This window comes from Kryptolebias marmoratus, linkage group LG2 (assembly GCF_001649575.2).
Source record: "Kryptolebias marmoratus isolate JLee-2015 linkage group LG2, ASM164957v2, whole genome shotgun sequence".
Taxonomy (NCBI): Eukaryota; Metazoa; Chordata; class Actinopteri; order Cyprinodontiformes; family Rivulidae; genus Kryptolebias; species Kryptolebias marmoratus.
The window spans coordinates 14,056,209-14,072,770 of NC_051431.1; the positions used below are offsets into that span (position 1 = coordinate 14,056,209).

At 43.9% G+C, this 16,562-nt stretch overlaps 1 protein-coding gene across 1 annotated transcript in view; it reads right to left on the reverse strand.

Moving 5' to 3' along the window:
• Positions 1–1,579: 1,579 nt before the first annotated feature.
• si:ch211-235m3.5 (BICD family-like cargo adapter 1) overlaps positions 1,580–16,562 on the reverse strand; it is a 17,607-nt gene continuing 2,624 nt past the window's right edge. The window contains exons 2-10 of the mRNA XM_017433348.3: positions 15,602–15,817; positions 9,744–9,863; positions 9,184–9,330; positions 8,608–8,778; positions 6,175–6,339; positions 4,869–4,946; positions 4,359–4,471; positions 4,023–4,143; positions 1,580–2,345 (exon numbers count right to left, since the gene is read on the reverse strand). Of these exons, the coding sequence (XP_017288837.3) occupies positions 2,115–2,345; positions 4,023–4,143; positions 4,359–4,471; positions 4,869–4,946; positions 6,175–6,339; positions 8,608–8,778; positions 9,184–9,330; positions 9,744–9,863; positions 15,602–15,817 (1,362 nt within the window). The 3' untranslated portion in view covers positions 1,580–2,114. The remainder of the gene's footprint in view (positions 2,346–4,022; positions 4,144–4,358; positions 4,472–4,868; positions 4,947–6,174; positions 6,340–8,607; positions 8,779–9,183; positions 9,331–9,743; positions 9,864–15,601; positions 15,818–16,562) is intronic.

The following is a 16,562-nucleotide window of genomic DNA, read 5'->3' on the forward strand; positions in this document are numbered from 1 at the left end:
CATCGGCAGGGTGCGGCAGCGCACCACATATCCCACAGAGCTTTTATTTCTTTTCGTTGTTTTTTACAACTTTATCAATGTTTTCGTCATTAAAAGCAAGTCAGCTGTCTTCTGACGTCACATTACGAGCTCGTGTGTGTTATCTAAGTGACAATTAGTCTTATGTGTTTAATTACACCTGCTGCAGTAGCACAATGACGACTGTTCTCCAAACAGGTCAGGTAAAGTATTTCTGGTGGGATACAAGTTAAGGTTGGGTTTTAAAACCATTATATATCTCCTAAAATCTCTCACATCACTGTTAAATCTGTTATGTGAAAATAGAGTGAATATGGCACCTCAGCAAAACCTCCCAAGAAAGAGCAAACCACCAAAACTAAGGTAGAAAGACATTCATCGGAGTGCTAATAATAAAAGCAAAGGTTACCTTGAGTGTCTGCTTATAAGACAGGTTTTAGTGAAAAGAGAAAAGTCATTTTATGTTCCTGAGAGTATTAATTTTAATGTCTGAAGTGACTAATGGTTCCATTCGTTTCGTTTTAGTTTGAGTGTCTGATTGGGTCTCAAAGGCAACAAGTCCTGGAGGAACATGGCAACACTCTCTGGCTTCTCCTGGGGGGATTTTTGAGACGTTCCAAGGCCAGAATGGATATATAATCCTTCCAGCTGGGAGGGATGAGGAACGCCAACACAATATACACCTGTTACATTAGAAAGCAGGTCACAGACACACACACAGATCAGATTAAAATGATCAAGCTCCTATTTTTTTCCCCCTGTACCCGCAGCTCGACAGCTACTTTCTGAGCCTTGCAGTACACAGAAGAGGTGGTGTTCCACTTCCACCCCTCCTGACTCTGGACGATTCAGTTCGGTTAGCGGGAGAACTCTCGACCTTTACCCTTGTAGTGTTTTGATGAACGGATGTCGCAGACATTTTATCTGAGACCTCAGGAAATAGTTTGAAAACAATGGCAAAATGCGTTTCCTTCACAGCCGAGTTCTGGTTTCAGTTTGACAGCCATGTTCTGACAATCAGATAAAAACACAAAAATCATGCATTTAATGTGGGCGTTACCAACCAGAAAGGTTAATTTAGGAATGTGGTTTGTAACCTCTAAGTAAATATACTGCTGCTGATGTCCTACAATAATGAAACTGCTTTTTCTTTCTCGTTATCGTTTTATTCTGAACGTACATTTTGTTTATAAGAAAATCCATCCCGAGCTAAAACCTCCACATCTTGATGCAACTCTGTTATTTCTCACCATAAAATGTAAAACTCAGCAGGGGATATTCTTTCCTTCAAGGAGCGTCAGGCCTTTAATTTGTCTTGTTTTGATCTAAAACATAATATGCTGCCTAAATCTTTTTTTCACGCTAAGATTTGAGCTACAAATACACACAAAAAAACCAAAACATTAAACTACCAGAGAGGATTTTTTTATGTGTTTTATGAAATTTTCTGACAAACATTCAAGACGTGACCAATAACTGGTCAAAGAGGTTTGGAAACGACACATTTTCAGTACTTGAACACAAAATATATACATGTATACATGTTTTCAATTCGCTGACATATTTTACCAGGTTATCATTTAGGCAGTGTTTAGTCTTTAACAACAACAAAAAAGCAGGAGCAAAATTATATATATATTAAAAAAAAACAAGTCACTGTACATAAAGTTATTTAGAAAACCTTATTTTTGAGCAAAACTGATACTAAAAAACAACAAGTCCTTCCCTCAAACTTGGTAGAACTGAATTAAGTGTTTGATCGTTTCATTTCCCGTCGTTTGCTCGTCTTGTTGGCTTAAATAACCTAAACGAATACGTTCCGATGAGCATTTACAATAAAGTGTTTGCAACAGAACATAATAAGGCACAATGTTTCCTGTTCGTGAGCGGATGTGTTCGGTTCAGATCAGAAGGAGGCTCGGCCTCTCGGTGAAATGTTTCCGGAGGCGTTTGTTCGCAGTCGCTCTGTTCTTCATCACTCAGGAGTGTCCTCAGGAGTGTCCTCAGGAGTGTCCTCATGGCTTTTTTCACAGCGTAATCAACAAGAAGCTCCGACCGTGGCCCCTCGCGTCATTTTCCCTTCGTTCCTCGGTTCGTTATTTGCCGTACTGTGCCCCTTTGCCTAGTTTGAGCCAGTCCTTCCAGGGCAACTGGACTTTGTCCTGACTGGTGTCCGAACTGCAGGAGGAGGACTGGCGCGACCAGGTGGAGAGCGTTCTGCTGGGCCGCCGGAAGAAGGACAAGCCGTTGGAGGCGGGCTTCTTCTGAGGCTGCTCCGACTGCTGCTGAGACTTCAGCTGCTGGTTGATGTAGATCTGGATGTCGTCCTGAAGAAGACACCAGAGGAGAGGGGAGCGGGAAGCCCCGTCAGTTTGAAGCTTTTACGTCTCTGAATGCGGGTCAGAGGTCAAATAACAGTCGAACACAAGTGGTTTCCGAACCATTAAACAAACAAGTCTCATCTTAGAGAGCAGATTTTTGGATTGTAGTTGTTTAAGAACACGTTGAACAGAAAAAGACATCGCATTGAACTGGGATGTAAAGCTACTCACCAGTTTTCTATTGATTCTCTGTTCAGGATATCAGATTCTATATTAAAAAAGGGTAAAAATGAAACCAGGCTTCAACTCTTTACACTATAATGATCTAAAAAGGCCAAATTTAAATAAATAAGTAAAGTTTGAGGGGCAAAATGTCACCAAATACTCTATGATAGGCCCATTTTTAAAACTTATAAACATGAAATTGAGGTCAGTTACGAGCCAGCACTTCATGAAAGGATATATATTCGTACTCAAAGCATGTACCTGGGATGACTCTCAGCGACTACCACACCAAACCTCAGCTCCACATCTGGAAAACTGACAAAGTCGGAGCCATTTTTGTCTTTCGCTAACGTCAGTTAGCTGTGGCGGCCATCTTGACTCCGACTGACTCGAAAAGTTAATCCGTGATTTATGTCTACTAGTTTTATTAAAATGCGTCTAAAATGGTTTATGAATATTTTGCTAACAGACGAACAAACTCGTAGGTGTTTACTTTTCAGTCAAAGCTTTATTGGATTTCTTCTTAATATCGTTGGTGAAAAGAATCTGTGTGTGCAGATATCTGAGAAAGTCACGTCGCTGAAATTCAGGTTCTCGTTATTTATATAATTTAACTCATTATTTTACCATCAATAACATCAGTTCTTATGTGTTATTTTTTATTGAATATTAAAGGTGTTTATTTCCCTCAGGGAGGAAACTTAAATCTGCAGGAAATGAATCAGTGTTTTGGGGTTTAAATCTTCCCTGCATCATCTTCACCAACGATGGAGCGATCCGGCTGACAGATGGCTCTGCTTGGCGAAGGGACTCGGCAGCCGAGGACACCTGCTGCTTGTGTCCTCTAAAACTGTGAGGACTGCATCCGTCCCTCAGGTCCCAGGGAGGCAAACAGAACGTCTCCGCTCGCAACAAATCACAACGAGAGCTGTGAAACACCCACCACGCCGTAAAATCTGTGGTTTTAGAGTCCGAAGGGGATGCTTTTGCCTCTACGTGTGTGTGTGTGTGTGTGTTCATTGGTTTGTAATGTTAGAAAAATGTCTTCTGAATCAGTGGACGGATTCTTGTGAAAATCCCAGAAAACTAACTGAACGAACATCTCTACAACTGATTAATCTTTGGAATCAACACCGTTCAAGATGGCCGACACAAAAACGGCTACAACTCAGCCAATTTTACAGATATCGAGCTAAAATCCGATGTGGCAGTAGCTGAGAGTCGTCCTCGGCACATACTTAAAGCCCCAACAGATGACGCGAAGCCTCACCGTTTTATACGAGATCGTTGTACAAGTTCTGACCAAAATTTGACGACAAGTTCGTTATTCTCAGCGCAAGATGACTTTAGTTCAAACGTGCGGCACGAAAGGGCAAACAGTGATAGTGTCGATGTTTAAGATGGAGGGATTTTAAACATGTAAACCATTTTCAGATTTTAGGAAACGGGGGAACCCACCTGCCAGGCCTCCAGCTCCTGGGACAGCTCCAGCTTTCGATGGATGGCATCTAACAACTGGTTGTTCAAACACATCATGTCGTGTTTGCTTCTCAACAACTCGGCCTCCATCAGGTTTTTCCTGCAGGGACATAACGAACCTCTTCAGCCAAATACAAGATTTATTTTTTTATTTTTTCCATTCGAGATCTTTAAACTCATCAGTAAAAGCAGCTTTTTAATGAAAACATGAATCTATCTCTTTGTTTGGAAACATAAGGCATCCATCCTTGAGGAGGGGATTTTTTTCTTCTTTTCTATTATATTTGAAAAATATCAACATGATGAGTTGGTTACTTGGCAATGGCTTCGTCCCGGTCTCTGACGGCCTGCTGAACGAGGTCGGTCTGATCTCGTATGTTCTGCAGCTTCTGCAACAACTCGGCATTCTCCCGCTGCAGCTGGAGGTTCTGCGGGAGGAAAAATACAGGGAAAAAGGAATGTTTTTAGTAAAACAAAAGCAAGAGAGTTATGGCTCTAAGGTTAGGTTCAAGAGCAAATCGCACGTTAAGCTTTATTTGTCTGAAAAAGACAGGAATGTCGTTCAAAATTCAAAATGGAATAAAGGAGATTTTGGACAAAAAAAAATGTTTTTATGCTGATATACTGTAGTATCTTTTCTAGCTAATGCTAATTACATATAGTTTCAGATTATTTTGTGTTTTGAGGTTAAAAAAGCAACTTTTGTTTTATTTTAAATACAACTCCCGTTCCTAGAGCGGAAGCTACAATAAACTGCAACTTGTGGCGGCACCAGTGACCTCTCGTCGCTGCCCGACAGGTTTCGTTTGTTCACCAGCAGGTTACCTGATCTCTCAGCTCCCGGGCCGCGCTCAGATTCCCACAGTGATCGGCCGTCCCATTGACAAAACCCGGATTCACCCCCTGGGACAGAGACATTAGCAAAGAGATCAGGTGTCGGCCACACATGTGCAAGGAGAAAAAGGAAAGAAAGAAAAAAGAAGAGGTTTCTGTGGCGTTCTCCTTCACGCGCCGTGATCTAAAGGGGGCGAAGGGGTGGGGCTGAATATTGAGTTACACTGATGAGCGGATGTTTCAGCTCTGAAACGCACAACTGGATGATTGTGTGTGTGTATGTGTGTGTGTGTGTGTGCCCGCTAACTCCAAGAAAAGACACAAAAAAGAAAGAAAGAAAGCCGAGCTGAAACAGTTCATTGTTCAGACAAGCACCAGACACTTTCTAATAGCACGAAGGCTATTATTTCCCCTTTTTTTTAAAAATCTAACTACTTCTGCATACTTTGTGCCATTTTAGCTACTCGTGTATCAAAATGTTCAGCTTTTTTCCGGAGATGGCCACCATGACTGATGATTTTTGTAACTTTTACGTTTTTCAAAATACTTACCTCTGTTTACAAGTATTTTCCTCACAGAAATACACAACGATCTTCTAAATCACTTCAAAAACATTGTTCTCTTGAAACCTTTATGCTACTTTAAGGCTAGCCTTTTGCTACTTTCAGCTTTTAGATAGCCTAGTGCTTACTTTGAGCTTCCAGCTACAGTTTTGCCACTTTCAGCTAGCCTTTTGCTACTCTAGCTTTAGCTCAAAATTTGCTGCTTTCTGCTAACATCTTTGCAACTTTTAGGTTGGCTTTTTACCATTTTAGCATTTAACCTTCTTTTGGCTACTTTTAGCTAGACGCTTGCTACTTTTACCTTTCAGCTAGCATTTAGCTACATTTAGATTTCAGTCAGTGTTGTGCTTCTTTTAGCTTTAACAACTCAGTTTCAGCTTCTAGTCATTCAGCTCTGCATTCTGCTCCTCTGGTTTTATAATTTGTGCTTTTTCCACATCTGTGTTCGACTTCGAACAGAACAGATCAAAGCCTGGGAGCTTTAAAGACTTACTGTCATGAAATAAATTATCCAATTACAATTAATACGTGCACATTGTTAGACGAAGCTGAGAGAATATAAAAATACACACACCCGTTCGTTAGGTAAAGCATGGATACTCACATGACTTACGGACTTCTGAGCTTACGTTCACGCAGAGTAACGCATGACGGATTCAAAGACTTTCGTTCCACAAATAAATTCTCGGCTTCCTTCTTTAAAAAAACAGAGCGCACTTCCGCGTGACTCTCACCTCGGGGTTGGACGCCTGTGCCAGACTTTGAGCCACTCCCTTCAGTCGCTGCAGCATGGCCTGCAGGTCCTCCGGTTCATCCGCGACCTCTGACCTCTCCGAGCCGCTCGGGACCCGGGTCAGAGGGAGGAGTAGCTGCAGGATGGAGCCCATTTCTTGTGCCATCTGTGTAAAGACGACATTAACAAGAAATATAGCTGAAGTGAATATTTATGTTTTTGCTCGTGTTCAGGTGCGCGTTTGTTTGTCTGTAGCACTGGAAAGATTTCTAATGAATCACTGGACACATTTTAATAAGAACCTGCAGAAGGTAATCACCGGTCGTACGTCTACAACCGATTAACCTTTGGAGTCAGCCCAGTTCAAGATGGCCGCCGCAGCCGACTGACCTTAGCAAACACAAGAACGTCTCGAACTCAGCCAGTTTTACAGACTCTGAGCTGAGAGTCATTCACAGCACGCACTCCGAGCGCGGAACCTCAGACTGCGACCAGCAGACGGTCTTAGTCTGAAACTCCGGCGGGCGGGATGCATTCCTTCAGGGACGGCCTTTAAAAATACAGAAATCTATAATTAAGATGCTTCAATGAGTCAAAACAAGCCAGCTTTCCTTTTTCTCCCCCGTGCTGTGCACAACATGAGTGTTATCAGTTGTTTACACAAAGGGAGGTGGACAACATGACCTCAGGATGACTATTTTTAACTCCCCTGACCAAACTGGTCCCACATGACTGGTGGTAGTTTGTCTTGTTTTGTTTTATTTCTCAGATAATAGTGGGGCTGCAGTTAAACTAAACCTTTTGTCAAACATTAATCTGCTTATTACGCAACGCTTTCCAAAAATATGCCGCCCTAGGTGACTTTTACACCCTGTCGTCATTTTATTGTAATGAAAGCTCAGAGAGACTATGGAAGCTCTACAATGTGGCCACAACAAACAGGAAACGAAGAGAATACCTCCTGAATGCACTTATATATATAAAATCACACCTTCCTGTCAGTAACACTGAACACGCAGAGTGAAAGGATTCTCTTTGTTCCCTCTCGGACATCATTAAGACTCGTAAATCTGATCCTGCGTTTCTTACGCTCACAGTATTTGCACCTTTCTCGCTCGCATCAAACCCAAGTCACACATCCACAGGGAAGTGGACAAACTGTTCTATCATCGTGTTCCTCTCTGCAGAGAGAGAGAGAGACGTCGTGTTTTTGCTACAAAATCTGGGCTGTTTTTTGGTCTCAAATTGAACATGTACGTTACAGGATGTTTCTGTATAATTGATCTTTCAGTAAAAAAAACGCATCAGAAATCCTCTGTTGCAACCCGTTTCCTCGTAAACACGGGTCCAAACAAACCTCAAACAAGCCTCACCGTACCGGCTGGTCGTGCTTTGAGCCGCTCTGATAAACGTTTCCCTTTCCTGGGCAATTAAATGTGGGGTTTTTTTCACAAACATTATCATTTTAGGCATGTGCCTTTTTTATTTTATTTTTTTAATAAGCAGTTGAAAATGTTTGTGCAGACCCTGTAATCTGTTGTTAAAAGGGGTCAGCGGTTCACGGTCATTTTCCACAATTACGGGAGCGACAGCTAATTTCCTAATAGGCTCAGGTGCTTTCTGTGAATTTACCGTTGGGTTGTTTATCAGGTGAACCTCTTGTTTGTGTGTCAGTATTAGTAATTAAAAACGCAACCGGTACCATTTTAAGCTCGCCCGCCGCCGCCGCCAAAGGTGAACAGGCAATGGCGTTTTCGCCCTGGTGTTCGCTCGCCTGTAGTGTTAGCAAAATATCTCTGGAGCCAGTGGGCAGATTTAAATGAAACTCTCAGGAAGTCATCACTGGGCGAACGTCTGCGATTCAAGATGGCTTTCACAACCAACGGACCTTAGAGCTGCTTTTAAACCATAATAGATGGAGCACTGACCAACATGTTTGATGATTTTGATGATGGCACTCGACAAAATGTAATGTTTGTTGTTGGTTTCTCAACTGGTGACTGCATTTTGTGACTTTTTATGTTTGTGTTTTTATGATGTAAAGCACTTTGTTGCTGAAATGTCCCATACAAATAAACCTGACTTGACTTACACACAAAAATGGCTACGACTTGGTCGGTTTCACAGATACCGAGCTACAGCCTGGTGTGGAAGTAGCTGAGCATTGTTTCCAACATACACTCAGAGTGCTTCATACTGTGCAATATTTTTGTTTAAATCTTTGGCGTTAATCCAGTCTGTGATAAAACTTTTTACCTCATAGATTCATCCAAAAAGTCCCCCTTTTGCGCACTTATGGCATCATTTGTAAGCAGTAACTGCAGATGCTTTTCTTTGGTTCTTATCCCTAATAATGAGTTTCAGGAAAATCTTCCTGCTCCCTCATAAACCCAGTTTCCTAAGCTGAGCTGTGTCGGTGGAAACGGTCAGTCACCTCGGCTTTGCTGACTCCTAAATCTGCCGTCTCCAGCTCGGACAGCAGGGAGGCGTCCATGTGGCTCCTGGACTCCTGCAGAGAGACGTCCTCCTGCAGCTCCTCTACCCGAGCCTGCAGCTGCTGGGAACGGCCCCGCACCGCCTCCACCTCCTGCCGCGCTTCGGCTAGCTGAAACGAACAAGGAGCATTAAAACGTAGCGTACACGCAAAACCACCAGCATATTTTACGGTCGTCTGAGTGACTTGCGAAAAAAAAACAAACTCTGCAGGCGTTCAGCCAGAGAGGAATCCTGACGAGCCAGATTCCAGCTAACGTGAAACTAAACTTGAGTGGAATCCAGACTTGTGGGTTAATGTTACAACAGCAGGAATGAGGTGATTGTTTAGCAGTTTAGCAAGTTTTTATGTTTTTCACAATCCCATCGAAACCCAGGCGGCCAGGCAGAGAGTGGAAAACCACCTTGTTACTGAAGCCCTTTTTTATGTAATATTCCCTCGCCGATCACACAGTAGTCTTTAACGTTGATTGCTCAGATTGACTCTGAAGAGCGAGTGATGCTTTTTTGCATTCACCTGCTGCCTTTGCTGGCGGTTCAGTTGATCGTGCAGATCGACCCGCGTCTGTAAATCCACCAAACTCGCCCTGAGCTCAGCGTTCTCCTGACTCGCGGTGTCCAAACGCTGCTCCAGCATCTGCTCCTTCTGCGTGAGCCGCAACACCTGGAAAACGAACGAACAATCGCAGATCTTAGTTATGATGACAAGAGGTTTAATCATCTGTAAGAGTAAAGCTCCCTCGCATCGCATCTCATCTCATCTCCCACCAGCAGCTGTGACACTAAACACCTGCAGAGATATCGGTTTTGAAATAATCACACTAAAATGAAAGCAACACGATAAAGAAGTGGCTGAAAAACAGCATGCATGCCTCTGAAAGAAAATAAACTATGAAAAGACAAATGAAGGCGCAGTTTGTTCCGGTGTGAGAACTGAAGGTTTTTGTTTTTTTCTACAATTAGAAGCACTTCAGCCGGATTTAATAGCAACTCTGTGACAATCAGGATGATGTTTGACTTGCTTTCTTCTTTTGAAGTTACATAATGCCATATTTGCACAGCATTCGTTTCCTGTACCTGTTCCCTCATGGCACTGATCAGCTCCTCGTCCTGCTCCCTGTTGTGGCTTCCCTTTTGTCTCAGCTCCTGCTTCAGAGCCTGCAGCTCTTTGGACATCGCTCGCTCCACCTCCATCGCCTTCGAATGCACATAAGAGAGGGGAGAAAGAAAGAATGGATTTATAAACAATGTAAGGAAGCAGAAAATTTATGGTGTTAAACATTCAGCGCAGCTTTGTTGTATGTTTTATAAGAAAAAAACAAAAACAAAGAAAGGGATCAGATAAAAGGGTTGTTTACACAGAATCTTATGGTTATTTGGGAGCACAAGCAGCACCAGCAGGTAGCTGTAGCACTTCCCGGACAGCCTAGGACACCTTTGGAATAAACATCACAACATGTCTGCCAGAACAACAGTGTCAGGCAAAAGTGTCATTGCTGTAAAGGTTTACAACATACGGCCATCTTGATTTGGGCTGATTAACATCAGTCCAGTGGATCGTGAGATATTTTGTTAACAGACGAACAGGGCTGATACCGACAGTTAAAGCCAAAGTTTTAAGCACTGTGATCAACGGAAACAAGTCACCGTATCCTGTAATACGACATGATTTTATTTGCTCCTCCGTCTCTCTTCTCTCCGAGGCACACATTTATTCCAAAAGGTCACAAAACAACAGCTAAACAATGGCTGGAATGGCCCCTGTCCCAGTTCTTAAAGCCCCAGTGATCAGACCGCTCTTCGTCCCTCGCTCCGGGACCCCCGATTCCCCCTTACTCAGCAGTGAGCCGGGCCCCTTGTCAGGTCCCATCACCGCCACATAATACAAGATGAGGGGCTCTGCAGCGGATGGAGTCGAGGGCTCCGTGAACTTGTCGGTGACGTCTTCGTGCCACGTTAGACGGCGAGCGGCGGAGCAGACTGAGAGCTTGTGCCTGGACGAGCGTAAAGACGAAGCGAGGCAGAATAGAATAAGAGGGAGGCGTGTGGGATGAGAGTAGAACAGACACTGATTGACGAAAACAAAACGCTGCGCTATGTGGAGAAAAAGAGAGCGCCCCCCCCCCACTTCTCACCATTACTGCTGCCTCTTTGAACAAACATGGGCCTCTTCCACAATAGAGAAACACCAAAACATGAGTGGAAGAAGGATGCTTCTTTACCAGAAACACAAAGCTCCCCCCATCACCCCACCGAGCCTCATCGGTGCAAACACACAGAGGAACCAACCAGCTGACGACCCTGAAGCCCCCGGGGAGCCCTCCCAGATTAGACCTCTCTCTCCCCTGGGATGCAGGGACGTCTGGCCTCGAGAGGCAACCCGAAAAGGAGAAAATTACAGATCTGTATCTCTCTGTTTTTGTCTGAGGAGCGTGGTGATGCTGACAGAGAGCAGAGGTCACGGAGGCTCGTCTGAATTCAGACGAGCTTCTCTTCCTCTAATGGAAATCCACGGAGAGGGATTTACCGCGGCTGCCCGAGAACGCGCCATAAATCCACAGCCGGCGTGAGCGGTCATACGACACGGCGTGGAAACGAAGGGGGTGAAAAAGGGTGACGCGCAGGTCAAACGCAAGCCTCAGAGACAAAGATCTGACGCAAACACAAAGAGGGGAATTCTGAAAATATACTTTGGTACAAAAGAGTTTTACTAAACCTGCTGTACAATTAAAGACATGATTTACGATAACCCTGAACGCTCAGAGTTAAAGGATCATTACAGGGTTTTAAAAGCTGGGACGCTGTTTCAAATCTTTTCGGGTTCCAGTGATTAAATACAAACTGGACTTTAATTCATCTGATACAGATTGAAACCATTTGGACTGGTGGTGGTCAAACAGACGTAATGTCATCCAAGAGAAGATCGTTGTTTTTTTTCCTCTCCTCTCTCTCTGATTAAAGATTAGGGTTTACCCAGAGACAGACGGGTGTCCCACATGTGACGGAGGCGGCCTTACCAGGAAAAAAACGCTCAAACTGGAACACGTTGGAACGCGAGCAGCCGCAGGACGACGATGGTGGTGTAAATACGAGCGAGAGCGGAGCGATGAGACGCAGTTTACAGTAATTAAAGATGAGTCGGCCGTCCGAAACTACGTCAACAAAACGGGTTACTGAGAATTTGTGGCGGGTTCTGAACCCTCGTCCACGCGGCACGCTCTGCAGACGATCATCATGTTTACGGTTAACCTTCTGACTGCGAGGTAACAACTTTAAACCTTCACCGTGAGAACAAAAATACAGGCCTGAGAAACAGAGAGGCCTACTGAAGACACACCGCAAAGAACTACATGATAAACTTATTACACGTATGTGCTTTTATGTGTGCGGACACCGCGTTTTAAAAAAGTGTGAGGATTAAAGCAAACATCTTTGCTGTCATAAGCCCCTCCTGAGACACTGTGCATGTGTTGTAGTGCAATGATTCCCAAAGTTGGGGTCGGGACCCCAGTGTGGGTCACTTAACACCAAGTAAGGGTCCTCAGATAATCTCCAGACATCAACTTACAATTAAAAACTTAGTTTTTATGCTATTCTTGCACCATATTTCTTACAAAACTTGAAATACAAGTCCACAAATTGATTTAAAAAATAGCATAATGGACGTTAAGACTGTTTGTGTTGTCATTTTGTCCTTATTTATTAGAGTCATCAGCATTTTTGGATGTTTAAACAGCCAACAGATGGGGTCACACACCTTTGTCACTAATATTTTATGGGTTGGAAGCTGAAAAGTTTGGGAATCACTGATGTAGTGTTCTCAGTCAGTTTTCGACTAGTTAGTAAAACAGGAAAATACTAGAGTTACATTTAAGCGTACGTCAACAGCTAGCAAAGTATTTTTCATATTCCTGGAAGCAGCCTGAAGATTACTGACATTTCCTGCTTATCTCCATAACCAAACTCCTATTACTGCCTGGGATTTCTTATCCACAACGTGTGTTTATGTTTGAATTTCTGACACACTGATACCGTTTCCCAGGAGTTGGAAATGACGTAATCAGTAAAATCTCCTCCTTTGTTTTTTTTTTTTGGTAGTTGTTATTTATAGCTCTTACTCACAAGTTCCTGCTATCGGAATTACATTTTTACAATTTTCCTTGTTAGAGTTTGCCAAGGAAAATTTCCCTATAATTGAATTCCAGCAGTTAATGACATAAGCCGACCAAATCCTCATTGCTGAACCCGAGCGCTGTCGGCTGATTGAAGGAGACGAAAATAGCCGTAATTTTGTCGTGTGATCAGAAGTTAAATAACCCTTCAGCACGCCCTCATACTTTAAACACTTACATATTTAACCTTGGCTTCTGTTTACATAACCATGTGGTATTCTGGCTCACGCACAATATTATTTTTTTTAAAATGCAGCTGCTTCCTGAAACGAGCCGGCACGAAGATTCACGGCAAAGTCTTTCCTGGCACAGGAATTCTTGCTCTTGGCTGTGAAATGTTTCCTCTCTCGTGATTTCTGAAGTGAGGCTAAAGCGCTCTCCTCCCCATTCCTGTCATGTTTACAGTCTCGAGGTTACAGTCTTGATGAACCTACCTTGGAGGGATGAGTCTCATTTCTGTCGGTTTTCTTGCTAATACAATCCCGCAAAACCTACTGGGTTCATTTTTTGTAAAAATATTGATCACTGGTCAGATTTCCATCAAACCGTTGTTGCCACCAGTGACTCAAAGTTCAAACTGCCTATAAACATGCAACTTTTATGCAAAAAAAGCCTCATTTATGTCAATAAAAGTCAGGTTCTTTAGTACAAGCAGCATTTAAAACACCTGTGGTATGTACTACGACAGGTTTTATGAAGCTACGAATAAATAATAATAAACATTCTTTTCCAACTTTTAATAAATTTGGCCCAGATGATCTTCAGACACCACATCGTCTGCACTACAGTCGTGAGTAAAAGTTTTAAAAGCGCCCTTATTTTCTTTATTTTTTGTCTCCAAACAGCCAGACCTTCTTGTAATCCTTGATTTCTAGTTTCTAGAAATTTCTTTGGCTGCTTTTTCGCTCATTTACCATTCTTTTACCCGACTACGACAGCATATCGTGCTATTTGTGCTTCAGAAGATGAGGTGAGGTAGGAGGTCAAAGGTCAGAACTGAGGCAGTATATGACAGAAAACTCCACATGCTGCAGTTAAATGGATCTCAATTCGTAAAAAAGCATCCAGAGTCCGAAGACATGTTTCGAAACACCTTCTAAAAGCCTAAACAGCTGTTTATCAAAACCATATTTTTGGTAAATATTTGATCTTATAAGTCTTTAGAGAACTAAATATTGATTTGAATAAATGACGGCATTAAAAAGAGCCCCTGGGAGCATGTAGCAGTGAATATTTTTAACATGTTTGTCAGATCATTACCGCGCCGACCTCAGCACATTCCCCACAGATAATCACACAGAAACCAGCCCGGACTCACCCCTCCTCCGGGCAGCGGAGCAACACAGGCCACCACACTCTTCTCCATCTGGTAGCCAAACATCGGACCCGAAGCCTCCCTACCCTACGCTCTCGCGTCTCGAACACATTCGCCCTCTCGTCTGCGTCTCCCAGCCTCGCCGAGCCCAGAGAAGACGCTTCCTCCACTTTGCTTCCCTGAAGGAGCTCGGGCGAGAGCTTTTATCTAAATTGGCTCTTTCCTGAACTTCAAGGGAGTCTGTTTATTCCTCCAGCGTGACCACGGAGTGGGGGGGGGGAGAAAAATACGTCCACAGTTCCTTATTCTGTGGACCTTGACTTATGGGAGGGTGGCAGTGCTGCTTGGATTCACTTTTAACTTTTTTTCTCTGGAGCTCAGGTTCGCCGCTCATGTCGAAAACAACACGAGCGGCAGCATCCTCTGAGCGAGCAGCCGTGTGGAACAATAACACCGTGTCACGAATGTAACGTTTGGAGGGACACGCCATGCCGTTCCCAGGCTGGAAAATTACTCAAGGTCGTCCGGCTCAGGGAGCCAATCGGCTCCTCCGTGTTTACTGATAAAGGAGCCGTAAAATCTGTGCCACCGGCTCGAGTTTGACCCCGGTGAAAGGAGTCTCCTCAGGACAAAAATCATAAAGACTGGACGATCTGTCAGCTGGATGCCGTCAGTGTTCCTAAGCCATTACGTCAAAGTTTTGAAGTTAAAAGTTAACCTGATGTTACTCAGTGACCTGCTTTAACGGGTCATTATGTTCTTATGAAGCGCTGCGGTTAATGAATACTTTCACATATAATTAATATGCCTGTTTTTTGTAATTAACAGCAGATGAGGCATCCGGAAGAATTCAAAACGTTCTAATTGCTATTTTCCTTTTCTGAAAACAACAATGAAGACACTCAGTTGACGGCCCCGGGAGGAAATAAAAGCCTGTTTGGTTTTATTTTTTGTTCTTTCATTCAGTCAGCTGGGAGGATAGTTCCAAAGCTTTCCTTTCCTCAAATCACAGCGTTTCACTTTTACTTCCCGTCTTGTTTACATATCATTTCCATCCTCGTCCGCACCGGCTCGGATCATCTGCCAGTGGCCAGACGACAACCTCCGCGTCTGCCTTTCCTGTTTAATTGAAAAATTTTTAAACGCTCGTAAACGAAGAAGTTTGCCATTATCGGACTCTGAGGCTTTGAGCCAGCTGACAGCCTGAGAGTCCGGCCCCGGCTCCAGTTCAGACTCAGTGGCTGTGATACTAAAAGTGGCAGAGTTTCAGGTTATGGGATCAGATTACACTCCCAGCTTGTCTGTGGACTGAGAGCCAGACAGTCTGGGCCGGACAGCAGGTGTTCGGTTACCTGCCCCCCGGCCGTGTAGGGGCGATTTGTCTGCATCCATAGCGTTTCGGCCGAAAAGCGACTCCCAACCCCAACCGGGAGACGTGTGGGACTCACAGAGCTGAGCTCCTCCCGGAGGCGCTGGTTCTGCTCGCCGTGCTCCAGCCGGACTCGGTGGCCGTCCCGCTCGGCCTCTCCGAGCGCCCGGGTCAGCCGCCCCACCTGGCCGCTCAGCTCCCTCTTGTCCCTCTCCAGCTCCCCCACCTGGCTCTCCCACTGGGACCGGCAGCCCTCCAGCTTCAGTCGCAGCTCGTGCCGGTCCTGCTCCAGCTCCTGAACACGGGAAGAAAGAAAAAAAGGATTCAGGTGTTAAAAGGTGACACCGAGAAGATTGGAAAAAACACAAGAAAACAGCTCATAATGCAAAAACAGTTATAGGCATAGGCCATTGAGTATAATATATTCTGTCTGTACCATACAATACAAAATGATGCACTTTGGTGTATTTTACCAAATTATAAAGGAAATGAAACAATAATAAGGCAAATGGAATGAAATTATGATTGATACTGTATTGTGGTTACACAAAAAATTATTTTATCTGCATTTTAGCCACCATTCTTTATTCTTCTTTCGCACAAATTCTGCCAAGATCCTCTCTTTTATATGGTCTTTACTGATCAATCAAAAATGATTTGCACTTTTTCTGATCCAATTACACCATTACTCACTCTGCAGGCCAGTACATGAAAGCTTTGTTGTCGTCGTGATATCAGGGGCCTAAACCGGACGCCAGTGATGTGTTTGGCATTCAGACTGATCCACGCTGAACTAAATGTCCACCGCTGATTTATAGGACTGTAGCTGAAAGGCTAAACGCTAAATAGTGTTGTGAGCAGGGGTGGAAATTAGCACCCGCCACCAGCCAAATGCGGGTAAATATTTGAAGTGGCGGGTGAATTTGATCAACACACACGCCACTGTGGCGGGTTGGCAATTTGAACAGAAAAGGTGTTATTTGTCCTCTTGACATATAGGGGGCAGTAATGTGCTCGAGTTGCTGCTGTTACGTCGAGCC